Here is an 18,029-nt window from a genome sequence, read left to right on the forward strand (position 1 = left end):
AACAACCAGCATTTTTAGAAGGTGGTCATCCTTCCAACATGAATAAATCAGCTCTGTGTCTCTATAGTCCTTTATAAACATTTACTTCACAGGTTTCCATATGTCACATGAATATCTGGCAAAAAAAGCTCTTCAACCATCATGGCTGCTACTTCTGTATTTCCCATACTACTACATAATGAACTTGTGATAATGAAACAAGGGGTACTGCACGTACTCTGCATCTGCAACATGTAGATATCGGCACAATACAATATATTTGAAACTGTACAAATATAATCCAGTTTAAATGTTTTATTGACAGTGTAATATATCTTTACATGTAAGAAAAAAATTCCATCTGAGGTTATAATGTAATTAAAGACTTTACATGTACCTTTCATGCGCACACAGTTGAGATAGCCATGTTGTATGAAATCCATACTCACACCTCTGGGTCCCATTTACACAATGATGTTGGTTGGGCAGGGACTGGGATAGCCACAGGTTATTGCAAAGGCTACAATTCAGAGGCCCTTTGCCCATTGTAACTAGAATTCATGTTTTTTTTTTTGCAAAGGATAAGACTTTGTCCTTGGCTCACATTTTCTAACTTCTTATATATACTTATATACTTCTTGTTTTTAACTGACGGAATTATATTGCTGGCACCCTCTTGTATTGTGTCAACAATAGTTAGGATACTAATCAAAAACAGAAATATTAAATAATAGGGTTTTTGAGGTGCTAAAGACACAAAAGCATTATTTATAAAAAAAAAATTCAAAATTTTTTTTTATACAAATGTTAAAAAACATACATAAAGAAGAAATTCTTTGCATGTTAATCACACTGGTCATTGACAAAGTATTTTTGAGTGTGCCTTATATGCTAATTAATTGTTTGTTTATTATTTGTTTAGTCTATATGAGCAATATCCAAAATCTCCTGAAGAAGCTGTATCTATGTAGTGAAACATGTCGAGAAATTTTGGAATATTTGCTTGATTAACCACTTGCCGACTGCCTAACGCAGATCTACGTCGGCAGTCAGCCCCTCACAGGCAAAGCGACGTAGGTCTACGTCGCTAGCCTGTGAGGGTCTAGGGAGTGAGCGCATGCCCCCGGAGGCGCGCTCCCGCGCGGTCACGCACTCCCCCGCGATCACTCGGCGATCGGCGGGGGAGAGGGAGAAAGTCAGACGGCTTGTGTAAACAAGCTGCCTGTCATTCTCCCCTGTGTATGAAGGATGATCATACGGTTCTACTATGTAGAACCGTCGATCACTCTTCATACATCTGAAGCCACAGCCAATCACAGTTAGAATCACGCCCCTAGGGACACACACAGCCCCTCCCTCTCAAATAAAGTTAACCCCTTCACTACCAGTGTATTTTTACAGTAACAGTGCATATGTATAGCACTGATTACTGTAGAAATGTCACTGGTAACCCCAAAAGTGTCAAAAATGTCAGTCAAGGGTCCGATCTGTCCGCCGCAATGTCGCAGTACCGCAAAAAAACGCAGATCGCCGCCATTACGCGTTAAAAAAAAAAACAACAAAAATGACAAAAATCTTTCCCTTTGTTAGTAAATGCGATAACTTTTGCGCAAACCAATCAAAATACGCTTTTTGCGATTTTTTTTTACCAAACATATGTAGCAGAAAACAAATTGGCCGAAAATGTTAAAAAATTTTGATTTTTACATTTTTTTTGGGGGGGAATTTCATATAAACAAATGTGAAAAATATTGCTATTTTTGCAAAATTTACGCTCTTTTTTTGTTTATAGCGCGTGATCAAAAAATCGCACAGGTGATCAAATACCACCAAAAGAAAGCTCTGTTTGTGGGAAAAAAAGGACGCCAAATTCGTTTAGGTACATCGTCGCACGACCGCGCAATTGTCTGTTAAAATCACGCAGTGCCGAATCGGAAAATACCCCCTGGTCAGGAAGGGGGTAAAATCTTCCGGGGCTTAAGTGGTTAACATGCAAATAATTTCTTATTTATGTATGTTTTTTAACATTTGTATAAATAAAAATTGGATTTTTTTATAAAACAATGTTTTGTGTCTTTAGCACCTCAAAAACCCCATTATTTAATATTTCTGTTATTTGATTAATTTTCTCAGGGTGCGGTGAGTTATATCTATTGGTACACTCATCCATATACAATTTTCAATATATAGTTAGGATATCTTTGCAAAGCATATTTTGGGTATTCTGGCTAATGCCATCTATTTGACCACCGTCACTGGCTGCAACTTCACGGCACCTCTTGTAGTCAAATAGAAGACATACCTATAAAGGTAAAATGCAGTTGGGAAGCGTCCGGGGAAATGCCTGTTGACCTTTTATTGCTGTCTGTTTTCCTATTATGCAGATTTCTTATCTTCTGTCTGCCTAATGCGTGTCAAACAGGACAGGAATTGAGAGGGATCTCCTCCCTACTTCCAATTTATTTAACATCTGCCAGACAGAACAGAAAGTCAGGGGAATTGGTCAAACAGTTTAAATTTGTTAAAGTGCAATAGTCTTTGTAAAACAGCATGTACTTATATTGTTCACAAATCTTGCAAAAAATTAAAAAAAAGATTCCAGGAAAAGAAAGTGAGGGGGTGCCTAATATCTATTTAGAGGACTGGTCCACTTTTTGGGCAAATGGTATAAACATGCATCATAATTTAAATCTTTGATTTTCCCACAAACAACAGATAAAAATTCCTTCCAAGCCACCCCGTATTTTATATAGAAGGAAGAAGAAAAATTTTGGCTTTGCATTGTTTAGAATTAAAACTGAATCTGTTCTTGGACACAATTCAAGGTTGAGTGTCTCAGAAAAGAAAGATGACCCCCACAGCAGTCAGGACAAAAGACATGGACTGTAGGAAAGCTGGAGGAGCTCCACCTGCAAAGAGAAATAGAAAATAATTATAATTGAGATTCTAAGATATATGTCAGGGCATAATAAAATAAAATAATTTCCAGTACATCTGTGGAATACATGAACATTTCCCCATGTTGTATCCCTTTAACCACTTCAATATAGGGCACTTTCACCCCCTTCCTGCCCAGGCCAATTTTCGGCTTTTAGCGCTGTTGCATTTTGAATGGCAATTGCGCGGTCATGCAACACTGTACCTAAACCAAATTTATGTCATTTTCCCCCCACAAATAGAGCTTTCTTTTGGTGGTATTTGATCACCGCAAGGTTTTTTCTTTTTTGCTAAACAAATAAAAAAAAGACCGAAAAGTTTGAAAAAAAAAGTTTTTTTGTTTATGTTATACAATTTTGTAAATAAATACGTTTTTTCCTGCACTGATGAGACTGCACTGACAGGCACTGATGAGGAGGCACTGATTGGGTGGCACTGATAGGCACTGATATGTGGCACTGATAGGTAGCACTGATATGCAGCATTGGTGGGCACTGATAGGCGGCACTGCTGGGCACTGATAGGCGGCATTGATGGGCACTGATAGGTGGCACTGATAGGTGGCACTTATGGCCACTGATAGGCGGCACTGATGGGCATTAATGGGCACTGATAGGTGGCACTGGTGGGCAACAATGGGCACTGGTGGGCGGCACTGATGGGGAGGGCAATGGGGGGCTCCCTGAGCCCTGATTGCCATCCCTGGTGGCCATAGTGGGCATCCCTGGGGTCATGGGTGGGCATCCCTGGGGTCATAGGTGGGCATCCCTGGTGGTTCTAGTGGCACCCCCCCCCCCCGAGGGTCTGCACTGGTAATCAATGATCTGATTACCAGTGCCGACCCCCCCCCCTGTCAGAGGAGCCGCCGATCGGCGCTCCTTTACTCGTGCCTGTCAGGCACGTACTGAGGAAAGCCGATCAACGGCTCTTCCTGTTTACTGTCCATGATTGGACACGGCTGATCACATGGTAAAGAGCCTACGTCAGTAGGCTCTTTACCGAGATCGGAGATGCAGGGAGTCAGTGTGACACCTCGCATCACCGATCGCCGCTCTGACCGCCTGCCGCCACCATATGACGTCCGGTCAGGATAATGCAGCCACATTCCTGACTTCAAACGCCTATAGGGCGGGCGGGATTTGGTTAAAGACCATGCAAGTGCAGAAAAATAAACAAAATGGTCCCTGCCCCCACCTATAACTGGCCTTCATAGCAAAGAGCACATAGAAGGGCAATGCATGCGAGACAAAAACAGAAAAAATTTCCAGCTCAATTCACCAACCAGTTTGCTGACCAACCAAATTAACCTGTCGAACAGCATGTGTTATAAAAAAAATGGGTTTAGTTAGCACTTCACAGCACCCTGTATTACCTGCAATCCTAACTCCTGTAAATCTATGAGAGTCTCCATAGTGGAAGCACATGCATTCTAATAGATAGATAGTGACAGATGAACCTGGAGGTGGCCCAACCCTCCTTAAAGGCACTTGGGGGCACAGTGGATGCCCAGCACATAGTACAATGGCAGCAAAGGCATCTAGTGTGTCCACTCACCAGTATATATCAACAACAAACAAAATGGCCCCTGCCCCCACCTATAACTGGCCTTCATAGCAAAGAGCACATAAAAGGGCAATGCATGCGAGACAAAAACAGAAAAAATTCCCTGCTCAATTCACCAACCAGTTTGCTGACCAACCAAAATAACCTGTCGAACAGTATGTGTTATAAAAAAAGGGGGGTTAATTTAGCACTCATTTGCAAACACATGTGTAAGCTGCAGGGCCACTTCACAGCACCCTGTATTACCTGCAGTCCTAACTCCTGTAAATCAATGAGAGTCTTCACACTGAGAGCACATGCATTATAATGGATAGATAGGGGGCAGGTGAGCCTGGAGCTAGCCCAGCCCTCCTTAAAGGCACAGGGGCACAGTGGAGGCCCAGCACATAGCACAATGGCAGCAAAGGCATCCAGTGTGTCCACTCGCCAGTGTATATCAACAACAAACAAAATGGCCCCTGCCCCCACTTATAACTGGCCTTCATAGCAAAGAGCACATGGAAGGGCAACGCATGCAAGACAAAAACAGAAAAAATTCCCAGCTCAAACAATTCTTAGTTTGCTTACCAACCGAATTAACCTGTCTAACAGTATGCGTTAAAAACAGGTTGGGGATTTGAGCTGGGAATTCTTTCTGTTTTTGTCTCTAAATACAGAAAAATAGCCTTTGATCCTGGTAGAAATGCACTCTAGCTTTTCGTTTCCTGATGTGTGCTGACAGCAAAGTGGCTTTCCTGGACTGAAATCACAAGGAACGGTGTCAGCACTGCCCAGTTGTCTTTTCTGAACTGCAGAACACCTCCTCCTGTACAACACAATGCATGTGTCAAACACAAGGCCCTCGTCCAAATCCGGACCAGCAGGTCATTTCGTAGGGCTCTCACACCTCTCCCCCACCTTGTTTTAGCAGTTAGCAGCACAGAGAAGAACTTCTCTGCCAGCTCCTGACCTTCTCCTAGCAGCCGTGGAGATGTTTATCTCTGCCCCCCATCTCAGCAGTGGGCAGTAGAGAGGAGGAAAGAACTCCTCCTTCAGATCCTGTGCCTTCTCTGTGCAGCCGCAGCAGCCCTTGTCTCCGGCTACTAACTCCAGCCCTCCTCTGGTCCTCCTCCAGACCCTTCACTTTCTGCTTTACAGCTCTGTCCCCAGCTTCTTCCCAACAGCAATACAAGGTAAAGGGGTGCATTGTGATGCAAAAGAGGCTGGAAGACTCTTGACTTTTGATGGTGGGGGCTTTTGACATCTGATATAAGGGAGGGGGTGCTCTGGACATCTAGTCTTACAGATTCAACTGGCTCTTTGAGGACAATTATAATGCTGATGTGGCCTGCAATGAAATTGAGTTTGGCATCGCTGCTCTACAAAATAGGGATGAGGTGTTCTGTGATTCAAGGGAATAAATGGAAGGGTTAATTAGGGATACCACAGGACAGCTCGGTGTTTCTGGCAGGATCAATAGGTATTTATGCACATATAGAGCAGAAATTACAAAACATTCTCAATGGTATATTTACCCAACCAGAGGGGGCAAATAAGAAGTTTGTTGTTGGGTTTTACATACACTTAAACCACTTGCCGCCCTCCCACTGTCAAATGACGGCAGAGTGGTGCGGCTCTCGTTCTGGGATGACATCATATGACGGCGTCCCAGAACGGTCTCTCTCGCGCACCCGCGGGGGGCACGCAGTGCGGCGATTGTGGCAGCGCCATGTTGGTACGACACTGCACAACCCCGATCATGGTAAAGAGTCAATGACGTGGCTCTTTACCCATGTGATCGGCTGTGTCCAATCACAGCCGGTCACATGTAAATAAGGAAGTGCCGTTTATCGGCTCACACTGTCAGAGTGTGTGATGAGGAAAGCCGATCAGCGGCTCCTCCTTAAAGGGGAATCTAGGACAGCTCATCAGTACCCTGTTTACAGAAAAGTAAAAAAAAAGTGCCCATTGTAATGGTGTTGAGTGTTCGGACACCATCTTGTCCTCTCAACGTCCATTTTGTATAGTGACCCAGGCTCCTTGAGCGAAGTAGCCCCCACCTTTTTCTAATCAGTGGAACCAAAAGGCACTCATTCACCCCCACCCCACCAGGTTCCTGCTAAGCTGACATTTTTCACACCTTTACTTTACACAAGCAGAGTGACCAAGCAGGAGTTGTGTCTCCGCGGACAGCAGGGGGTCAGATTAGATGTCCAGTGAAATCGCTTTGTACATCCTCAAAGCCAAACTGTTAACTTACATCTCACAATCCGTGCTCAAATCATATCTTTTTACCCAAACATAACATATTAACAAAAAGTAGATATTTGAATGCCGCATGGCACGCTGATCGTAACGAGACCGCACATGGTCATCCTGTAGTACAGGAAAGTGAAACGATCGATAAGATACCCCTTCTGTGATAAAATATATTCATGTTTGATATTGTTTGAAAGCAAATGACATGCTTAGTTATAAAATATCAGGTTCCAGAATCTAACCCTTACATACGTCGAGATATTAAGAGTGGTATGACTCTGTCCACAAAGTACATTTGAAAGAGTCATAAACCACAGGACAGCCCTTTTTGCCACTCTGATTATAATTGGTCAGGGCTGCCCGTCACCACCCCTTTTGAACTCAGAGAAAAGGACAGGAACTGATAGAGAGGTCAGTTCTCATCCTAAGATCGATGGCATAACACCGCCCCAAGGGGAACCAAACATACCTGTTCAACTCTGACACTTAAGGTAATACCAGGAATGTTTTAATGCAAGTATTTTCATTCTTTTATTCTCCTATTTCTAAATTGCTGTATATTTTGTCTCCATTTCTTTGTAACCCATGTTTCTGTAAATATTTTTATTCGCACCAATTTTTTAACCTTTCTTATAATTAAACCTTATTTTGAAAGTGTTAAACTTTGTCTCTAAGCTCTTAAACGCAACTTGACCCAAACGAATCTGCCTCCTGAAGTGCGCTATTGTGTGTTATAGACAGTTATTTTAAAGTCATAATTGATATTTGTACTGTTTAGGCTAACCTATCTGAAACATTCTTGTCAGGTGACAGTGTGTGTTACAGACGGTTATTCTAAAGTCATAATTGATATTTGTGAAATCAGGAGCGTCCGCTAAGCTCAAAACGTAGCGGTGGTGGCAGTGAAAGGGTTAATCGTTTAATTAACCCGGTGACAATCGCTCTCAGTCTGCTGACATCTAGATTGTGGTCCCGCAAGCTGGACAATCTGTGTGCTGGGTGCAGCTGAGAGTGGCATTGATACGCAAGTGACGGCAGGGTGTGAGATTGCTTGGTCTTTGGTCACGAGGTGGATGAGAAGGCCAGGGGTCTGATACCCGTATCCGTCACACCCATCAGTGCCAACCATCAGTGCCCACAGTGCTGCCAGTCAGTGCTTATAAGTGCCTGCTCATCTGTGCTGCCCACTAATGCCCATCAGTGCTGCCCGTCAGTGCCACCTATCAGTGCGGCATATTAGTACCTCCTCATCAGTGCCCATCACTGCAGCCTCATCAGCGCAGATCAGTGAAGGAGAAAAATTACTTATTTTCTAAATTTACTGACAGAAAATAAGAAAAACTTTTTTTTTCAAAATGTTCTCTCTTTTTTCTTTTTTTTTTTTTTTAGTAAGAAATAAAAAAAACCCAGCGGTGATGAAATACCACCAAAATAAATTTCTATTTGTTTGGAAAAAAATGATAAAAATGTCATATGAGTACAGTGTAGCATGACCGCACAATTGTCATTTAAAGTGTGACAGCGTGGAAAGCTGAAAATTGGCCTGGGCAGGAAGGGGGTGAAAGAGCCCTGTATTGAAGTGGTTAAGCTGTCATTTATCAAGCCTTGATAATAAAAACCTAATATCATTGGTTAACGACTAAACTCTTCTGTTCTCTGGATGAAGCTCTGTCTCTAGAACCTAGAACATTCATGAGAAATCCATAGTTGTCATTTTAAATCCTGTTTTTTAATTAGAAGGAAGGTTTATAATAAAGTAAATATACTTACTTTTGGTGGTAGCTTTGGTAGTGGTGGTAGTGGTGGTAGTGGTTGCAGTGGCTGTAGCACCAGAATCCCGGACTCCTCCCTGGATACCCAGGCCCAGTGTGTCAAGGTCAGATTGTTTCTGGTTTTGGATCCATAGACTGACAGTCGTGCTTGATAACTGGCTGACCAGATCGGCAGTATTGTTGCCAAGCAGGCTCTTTACATCACTGACTGTGAGGTTCTGGTGGGACAAAAGATAGGATGCACTTAGACTGTCCTGAGGATCTGGTAACATTTTTACATTTTTGTTAGAATAGGCAAGGGTTAAAAGCCCCCTCAGTTTTTTTTTTTTTTTTTTTTGCCATCTATGTCTCTTGGGGAGATATCCCTATAACTTCATGTCCTGTAGATACAAAAGCTTAGAGGAAATCTCTCCAAAGTGATGAACATTTCCTATTAGACATTTCTCACCAACATACTCCTCCATTGGAAGATATCCACTATAACCCTGTTCTGGTTAAAACTCAACATTTGAGATATTCCCCTACTCTCAGATCAGGAGTAATGAATTCTGATTGGTTGCTATGGGTCACTGTACTTCTATAGCCCCGTACACACGTACCGATTGTCGGCCGAACGATCGGCCGTCTTTTGTCCGGTGCTGTTTTGTTGGTTGAAAAGTGCTCAAGACTGCACACGAATTTTGTCGGCCAACAACAAAAAACTGCAGAAGTGATGTCATGTTCTGGTCTACTTTTCGTGTGTTTTTTCTTCACTGAGCATGCCCAGTCTTGATCATCACATTTTTGTCGGCCGAAATCTGTACTGACTGACGAACAATCGGCTGTTCTTTGTTGGCCAACAAAAATTTTAAAGCCTGCACACCAGATTTTGTTCGGCCGAAAAGTCGCAGTCGGTTGTCAGAAGCATCATACTAACAAGCCGACAATCGGCCGATCGGACGTTGGCCGAATATTTACGGCCGACAATCGGTACGTGTGTACGGGCCTATACACAAGTCTTTGCCTTCTTGAATAAGCCTAAATGGGTCACAATTGTATCATTTACACTTACCACCACGGAGTTTGGGTTCAGGCTCACAAAGGTTGAGATATCCATGTTGGGACTTTTGGCGGCGAGTGCCTTCAGGTCTGCCAATGGGGATCCAGCTGACAACATAAAGGTAGTATTTTATAAACATGTTTTTTTGCAAACTTAAGGATTTTCCTTTCAGGCTTTGTTGTCTGTAGTATTCATGAACCAAGAATTTCCACAATTAATTCTGGCATATTTTACTTCTTTACAAGGATAAGAAGAAATATCAGATATGGTGGAAAAAGGAGTAAAGATGGCACAGGATAACATCATATTTTGTCAAATCTGACCTCAAATTGTGGAGAGAACAGAACACACATTCAGTTCACAATTTGCATACAGTCCTTTGCAGCTATTACTACAACAATTACAATACTACACTATACTATTATACTACTATATTACACTATACTACTACACTACTATACTATTATACTACAATTTATGAAAATTTAAGACCACTAATTTTGTAAGGGCTTGTACACATGGACTTCTATGCAATAACATACTGCAATGGAATGCCTAAAGTGGTTCTAAGGTCTTAAGGCTTTTCATCTTAAAGGGGAGTTCCGGCCACAAAATCGACATAGTCGATTTTGGGCCATCCGCTTGCTCTAGCTCACCTGAAAAAGAAATGGGTAGTTAGTATTTTTTTTTTTTTTTTACTTACCTTGTAATTGCAGAAAGAAAAAAATACTCACCTCTCTTCCACTTCCTCCCTCGGCCGCACTTCCGCTTTGCAATGATTCCTGGGAGCTGAACGTCATCGCTCCCAGGAATCAATGCGCCTGCACCGCTCCCCGACGTCAGTTCCGGGGGAGGCGCGTCATACCTTGCTAAACAGCTTCTGGGCATGCCCAGAAGCTGTGCAGGGATGACGCTGCAGACCCGGAAGTGACGGCGGGGGCCGGCGCAGTGCATCGTGGGACCAAAGAGGACGGAAGAAGACGCAGAAGAGGATCGCGCTGGCTTCAAGCTGCCCACACCTGAGATGGCAGCGCTGGAGAAGAAATTTTAAAAGTAAGTATTTCTTCTTGCAGGTAAGTGCGAACCGGGACAGATCAGAGGCTATCCATTGTGGAATGTACTAGCCCTGACTGTCCCGGGGGTATGTTCATTGAAAACATTTTTTTGTGGCCGGAACTCCGCTTTAATGCATTCGATGTATTAAGGCAAGGATCTTCAAACTACGGCCCTCCAGCTGTTGTGGAACTACATATCCCATGAGGCATTGTAAAACTCTGACATTCACAGACAGGACTAGGCATGATGGGAATTGTAGTTCCTGAACAACTGGAGGGCCATAGTTTGAAGACCCCTGTATTAAGGTGAAAAATCTTCTGTGCTGCAGCTCCACCCCCAGACCCCCCTCCCCCTTTTTCTTACCTGAGCCCGATCAGATCCAGTGATGTGCTATAGCGCAGAAGCTCTAGCTGCTGTCTCGCTCCTCATTGGGCAGATTGATAGCAGCAGGAGCTATTGGCTTCCACTGTGGTCAATTAAATCCTGTGACACAGGAGTAGTGGGGGGGGGGCTGAGTCTTTTTGTGTATCAATGGATGTAGCTGCGGGACTCGGGAGTTCACGTTGGGGCACCAGATGAAGTGGAGGGACTTGGAGTGATGGCGGGGGACCCCAGAAGAAGAGGATCGGGGCTGCTCTGTGCAAAACTATTTTACACAGCAGGTAAGTAAAGGCATGTTGGGATTTTTGTAAGAATTTTTATTTTTTCTACTTTAAGGTTGAATGGGCTCTAACGATTTTAAATCCAACAGCTTCCTCCCCCAGGGTATGCAACTTCTCAATACCAATGCTAATTGGCTGACAAAATTGGCCAGTCACCGAGTCACATTCCCTAGGGAAGGAATGTTTAATGTGAACTCCAGGTTTGGAGATCTAGAAAAATGTACACTAACGTTACATGCTGCAAAAAAAGCTGCTGCCAGTGGAAGGCATTTTTTTTGGTCTTGGATAGAATGAAAAAGGGTTAGAACTTCTGGCTAGATTTTATAATTATGTGTGACACTACTGGGATATTTCTCTTCAGTTTGTTTTCCAGGGATACCTCTGTGGCACCAAGACAAGAAATGAGGTTCCAAGGGTCATGGGGATAGAAGGGTGAAGGGCGCAGGCAATTTTACACACAATCTAGCATTTTTTCAGTTTGCTTCACTTTGCCATATGTGTCTGCCTTTCTAACACTTTTTTCTACTGAGCCCCTGACATCAGTACAGGATTGTTCAGCATTTTTGTGAGCAAGTGAAAGTTGATCAAAAATATGATCTATCGTTTATAAATGTTGACTAGAACGATTCTCTGACACACACACATATATTTTGTTCAATCAATCTTAAGGCTCGTACACACTATAAGAAAATCGGTCGAACATTTCCGTCCGAAGAATTTTCGTATACTGTAGTGTGTACACAACTTTCTGCAGCCGATTCAGAATCTTCGTACGAAAATTCTCGAAGGAACAAACTCCAAAATTTTTCTCGTACGGTAAAAAACAAACGATTTTCGTTTAATGTGTACCATTTTCAGACGATTTTTGTACAAGAAAAATTAGAAAAGAAAGACTGAGCATGATCAGAAACAATAAGCAACAAAAAAAAGCCTTTGTCGTACGAGAATTTTCATTCATAGGTTCCGATTTGCCGTGAAACAACGAGGAAAATCGGACGATCATTCGCCCGATTTTCTTATAGTGTGTATCCCCACTTTAGGCAATTGGTAAAGCCCCACTCAATTTGGCAGTAAATACTTGCTTTTTGAGTAGTGTTTTGCAGTCTATATGGTTCAGTTGCTGTCACTGGGAGCAATTTGTAGGTGCACAGTAAGTGCGAATATGAATTTGAGGTTCTTCTACCATAATAACATTTTAAAAGTTAAATAATTGTTATTTAAAAGTAACAACTGCTGTTCAAGGGAATCACAAACATATCACACACATCGTACCTTCTATGTCAGGGCCATTGCATTTATAGAGTTCAATCCCATTTAAGTTGAATACACCTGAAGGCACCAAGTGTTCTTTGCTTGGATACTGAAGAAAGTAAAGACGCTGCTCCAGGTGTATAGTGTGTGGTGATTGCCAGGAGATAGGATATCCAATAGAGTGCTGGCCCCGGCCCGCCTCCGTGGGAACACTTGTAGGAAAAGAAATAGCCGCACATCCAGGGATTCCAATAGGTTTCAAATACCTTTATTTCCAAAAAGTTGCAAATGATGACACCAAAGACACCAGCATGAATTTGTATGGGTGAGTTCACGGTATACACGATGGGCTGGACCTTCAGCTTGATTTTTATATTTAAATCACTACTGAGATGCCCTTTGGGGCTGAGGCTAGGTGATTAATTGAGTTGTGCACAACTGCTGATTGTTACCGCCCCCGGTACACCTGTTTTCATTGGGGCGGTCAGTCAGCTACAGTCATTGTAATGATTAAGCACAAGATGTATGTGTGAAACGCGTCCACGAGACTTCATGCTGGTGTCTTTGGTGTCATCACTTGCAACTTTTTGGAAATAAAGGTATTTGAAACCTATTGGAATCCCTGGATGTGCGGCTATTTCTTTTCCTACAAGTGTTCTTTGCTTGCTTCTGATTTTGATGCCCATGTACAATTTTATAATGCCCCGTACACACGCATCGATTATTGACTGTGAATTTTCGGCCAACGTCCGATCGGCCATTTTTCAGGTTGTTAATATGATGCTTCCGACAACTGACTCCGACTTTTCTGGTGTGCAGGCTATAAATTTTTTGTTGGCTGTCACCACAACGGCCCATTTTCCGTCAGTCAGTACAGATTTCGGCAGACAAAAATCTGATGAGCAAGACTGGGCATGCTCAGAGATGAAAAAACACACGGAAAGTAAACCATCACATGACATCACTTCTGAAGTAGATTTTTGTTGGCCGAGAAAATTTGTGTGCACTCTAGAGCACATTTCAACCATCACAACACCACTGGACAAAAGTCGGCCGATCGGTCGGCCGATAATCGTTGTGTGTGTACGGGGCTTAAGACCACTATTAATGAGTTACCTTTCCCCAACCTTCATAGAATAGAGTCAGAAAATCACCAGTTGTTCCTCAAGTGAGCTGTCCTACCCATGTTACTTACGTAGGTATGACTTTATAAGGTTGTAATAGGCAGATGTTTGGTTGGCCACGTCTTGATAGGATGTGTTCGCTTTATTATACAGAAGATCCTTCACTGACTGGCTACAGGTTGATGTGTCTAGAGGTTGGGCATCACTGACAATAGTAAGGGGAGAACATGAGATATAACATAAAGCAACATAACATAACGTAACATATAATGGATTAGGTTTAGAAATAAAAATTTAAAGCATCAAAGTATCAAATTAGTTTGCATGCAAAGGATAAATCCACCCAAAATTAATGTGTTTTTTTTTTTGGATAGTTATTGGCTATTTCTTGGTAGCTCAAGCATGATCCTAGGTAATTTTGTGGTGGCTCAAGCATAATCTTCAACATGATCTCCATAACATTGGTTGCAGCCTTCTGTGGGTGAAGCTTCATACACTTTATTGAATGGGCAAAACAAAAAAAAAGCATACTGGGAAGAAGAGATCTCGTGTGACCAGGCTTTTCTCTAATCACAGAGTATTCTCTGGGACATTATGCAGAGAATATTCTGGAGGATATTGCAGGCTCAACAGCACAGCCTGCATTCTATCAATAATTATGTAAAATATCAAGTGCAGTGTGCAGTAAACAATGTAATATCCTACGGACCATGTATAACATCTAAATGTAACACTAGAAAGAAGAAAGAATTCCTAGCCACAGCAACAGGTAAAAACGTATGAGATTAGGGACTTTATTACTTTCTCCACCAAGGGGGTTGTCTATATGTTGGAATGCGACTGTGGCATACAACATGTGGGACGTACCTCCAGGGAGTTGCGAGTAAGAGTTAGAGAACATATGGCTAACATTAAAAAAGGTAAAAAGAACACAGAGTCCTGAAACATTTTAGTAGGTTTCATAATAAGGATTCATCTAGAGTTAAATTCTGGGGGATTGAAAAGGTGACCAAACACTAGAGAGGAGGTAACTTTTTTTAAGTCAACGAGAATCTTTTTGGATTTATGAGATGAAAGTTTTGGCACCTTTCGGTATTAATACGGATTTTGATTTAAATTGTTTTATTAGTACAAAATAAAAAATAAATAGTATGGGGTAAGTGGTCTACATATAGTGAGAGAGAGTGATAGAAGATATGTGTGTATGTGCGTGTTGGTCAGAATATATACTGTGACAGGAAGTCAGCTAAATCTGGGAATGTAGTCACAGGAAGGAGATACATTTCCACCTGATTTAGAGGGTCCATTAATTAATTTAGGGTGTTGGCTACAGAGCTAGCCAGCAGGAAGTTGAAAGGCCTTCACCTGTTCAGAATGAGGGAGTTAAGGCTCTATAATTTGTTCAGAGAAGGTCCTATTGTTTGCTGCCTCCAGAAGCTGTGTCCTGAAGCCATGTGGGCTGGGAGCAGGAGGACAGTCAGCGTGTGCCTCCCGACAGGATGTGTGGGCCTGGGAGAAGACCCCCCGGAGTGATGTGTGCCCGGGACGGTAACCAAGGGTGAATACGTCTCAAAGGTGAGAAGACGAACTGTTGATGTGAAAGAAACAAAAGGACTGTGTTGCCCTGTGAAGCTATTATAAAAGGACTATTGAGTGTCCGCTGTAGGACAAGGAAGTCTGCCCGACGGTAGGTTGGAGACAGACACTTAGGCAGGTTCCAGTTGTGAGAAAATAAATCCTTGCCTCTGTGGGCGGCTACCTTCTCACAACTGGAACCTGCCTAAGTGTCTGTCTCCAACCTACCGTCGGGCAGACTTCCTTGTCCTACAGCGGACACTCAATAGTCCTTTTATAATAGCTTCACAGGGCAACACAGTCCTTTTGTTTCTTTCACATCAACAGTTCGTCTTCTCACCTTTGAGACGTATTCACCCTTGGTTACCGTCCCGGGCACACATCACTCCGGGGGGTCTTCTCCCAGGCCCACACATCCTGTCGGGAGGCACACGCTGACTGTCCTCCTGCTCCCAGCCCACATGGCTTCAGGACACAGCTTCTGGAGGCAGCAAACAATAGGACCTTCTCTGAACAAATTATAGAGCCTTAACTCCCTCATTCTGAACAGGTGAAGGCCTTTCAACTTCCTGCTGGCTAGCTCTGTAGCCAACACCCTAAATTAATTAATGGACCCTCTAAATCAGGTGGAAATGTATCTCCTTCCTGTGACTACATTCCCAGATTTAGCTGACTTCCTGTCACAATACATAAATATAAATGTATACATTTTGTAATATATGTTTTTAATTTCTGTCAGATGGTATTTTTAAAAAAATTTAATTTTATAATTTTTGATAGTATGTTCTAGGATGGTTCTTTGTATAATGTAGACGGTTTTATTAGGATATGGATGCGTGTAGCAATAGGTGGAAAGGGGAGTTATGGTACCAAAGAGAGGAATGCCTCCATGGGGTCAGTGTGAAGGGTAATGGCCCGTACACACGTACCGATTGTCGGCCGTAAATATTCGGCCAACGTCCGATCGGCCGATTGTCAGCTTGTTAGTATGATGCTTCCGACAACCGACTGCGACTTTTCGGCCGAACAAAATCTGGTGTGCAGGCTATAAAATTTTTGTTGGCCAACAAAAAACGGCCGATTGTTCGTCAGTCAGTACAGATTTCGGCCGACAAAAAGCAGATGAGCAAGACTGGGCATGTTTAGAGAAGTAAAAACACACGGAAAGTTAACCATCACATGACATCACTCTTGAAGTTGGTTGTTGTTGGCCGACAAAATTCGTGTGCAGTCTTGAGCACTTTTCAACCAACACGACAGCACTGGACAAAAGACAATCGGTACGTGTGTACGGGGCTTTAGAGATGTAGGAGTCATCAACGATTAACATAGCCGGAACAAATTAGAGGCCTATTTAATTGGCATTGGGTAAGGGCGGAAGTATGCAAGATGCCCTCATTGTTATTTCCTGATACATCCGTTCCGGTATAATGAAGGTCATTTCTGGTGACGTCATGTCCGGCCCAAAGGCGATGGGCTTAAGGGACATAGACGCTACTTCTGGGTTGGAGGGATAAGGGCGGAAGTACCCTAGGGCTGCATGGAACTAAAAGGAAAGGAATTAGGACCCAAAGTACACTTGTGGTGTCACTCACAGATAACCCCACCTTTCTAAATCAGTTGCACAGGTGTCCACACCCTGAGACCAATAAGAAACGAGGAAGTTATATAAACTGTTTAGAGTATGGAAGGCTGCACACTTGCTGAGGAAGCTCATTTGGAAGCGTAGCGTGTACAGGTGGAGGAAGCCTTTGTTCATGATTTTCCATGTAATATGGACACCCGGGAGAGATGATGTGTTTTATTTTCACATTTTTATGTGAGTATTTATATCCCTGTATTTAGCACAATAAATTGTTTGAAATAAAGAGCACTATGGTTTCTCTTTATCTTCTGGTTATACATGATTGATGGATATCTACGGAGGAGTCCATTTGGGTCCAGGTACATCCAGAGAAAGACCATCCCAGGGAGATCCAAAGGGACATAATTACAGGCAATTGAGGCTCTGTAGTGGGGCCATTACTTGGAGGTGAGCAGGCATTCCAGCCATAGGTGGTGGTCACTAAAGTCACCGGATTATAGGATTGTTGAACACAATTGATTTTTGCACGGCGGTGGTTATATTTTTTATATCTATTGGGACTATACACATTGTTTGCGCTACACTTGATATGATATTTTTATTGATTTAAAGTTATAGGTGGACACTCTTTGACAAGTGTTGGCAGCAATCACGATTATCTACACAATTTTGTAATTATATGTTTTGCTCTGAGTTTTTGTAATTTTTTGAGCAGTTTTGATTAGGTGTATGTACTGAGTATATCAAAATTTTATTTTGTAGCAAATTTTAATATTTTTTTACAGTAAGTAATCTTTATTTTGCTCAGATTATATATTAGGTATTTTTATCTTACGGATTATTGTATCTGCTATGCTGTGTTATAGAGAATTCACTAACCTTAGAGTAGTTGGTGTGATGAGATTCAGCTGCGTTGAATTCAAGAGACATATGTATTTGCTGCTAATGGTATTGATTGCAGCTCCACTCAGTGGGTTACCCAAATTAATATACTGTGTAATCATAACCTGTGCCTAAAAATGACCAAGGAAAGAAAAATGTCAATGAAGCAGCAATGTATTTTTTGCACGCTGCCTAGACTTAGAATTCTGTGCTAAAAATGAAATTTAATTTGAGCTTATATAGTAAAATTGCAGCCTAAACTTTTTTTGAAGGGATAAGAGTTACTAGACATGCTTGGTTCGTTTCGTTCCGAATTGAAATTCTGACAAATTCTTCATTATACGGAAATTCGGATGTATTCATATT

At 42.3% G+C, this 18,029-nt stretch overlaps 1 protein-coding gene across 1 annotated transcript in view; it reads right to left on the reverse strand.

Moving 5' to 3' along the window:
- Positions 1-2,814: 2,814 nt before the first annotated feature.
- Positions 2,815-18,029, reverse strand: part of MSLN (mesothelin) — a gene marked incomplete at both ends in the record, with an annotated part of 109,692 nt that continues 94,477 nt past the window's right edge. The window contains 5 exons of the mRNA XM_082260461.1: positions 2,815-2,888; positions 8,488-8,707; positions 9,541-9,635; positions 13,693-13,826; positions 17,661-17,794. Coding sequence (XP_082116587.1) covers positions 2,815-2,888; positions 8,488-8,707; positions 9,541-9,635; positions 13,693-13,826; positions 17,661-17,794 — 657 coding nt within the window. The remainder of the gene's footprint in view (positions 2,889-8,487; positions 8,708-9,540; positions 9,636-13,692; positions 13,827-17,660; positions 17,795-18,029) is intronic.

This window comes from Pelophylax lessonae (genome assembly GCF_965119305.1).
Source record: "Pelophylax lessonae genome assembly, chromosome: 6".
In the NCBI taxonomy this organism is placed as follows: Eukaryota; Metazoa; Chordata; class Amphibia; order Anura; family Ranidae; genus Pelophylax; species Pelophylax lessonae.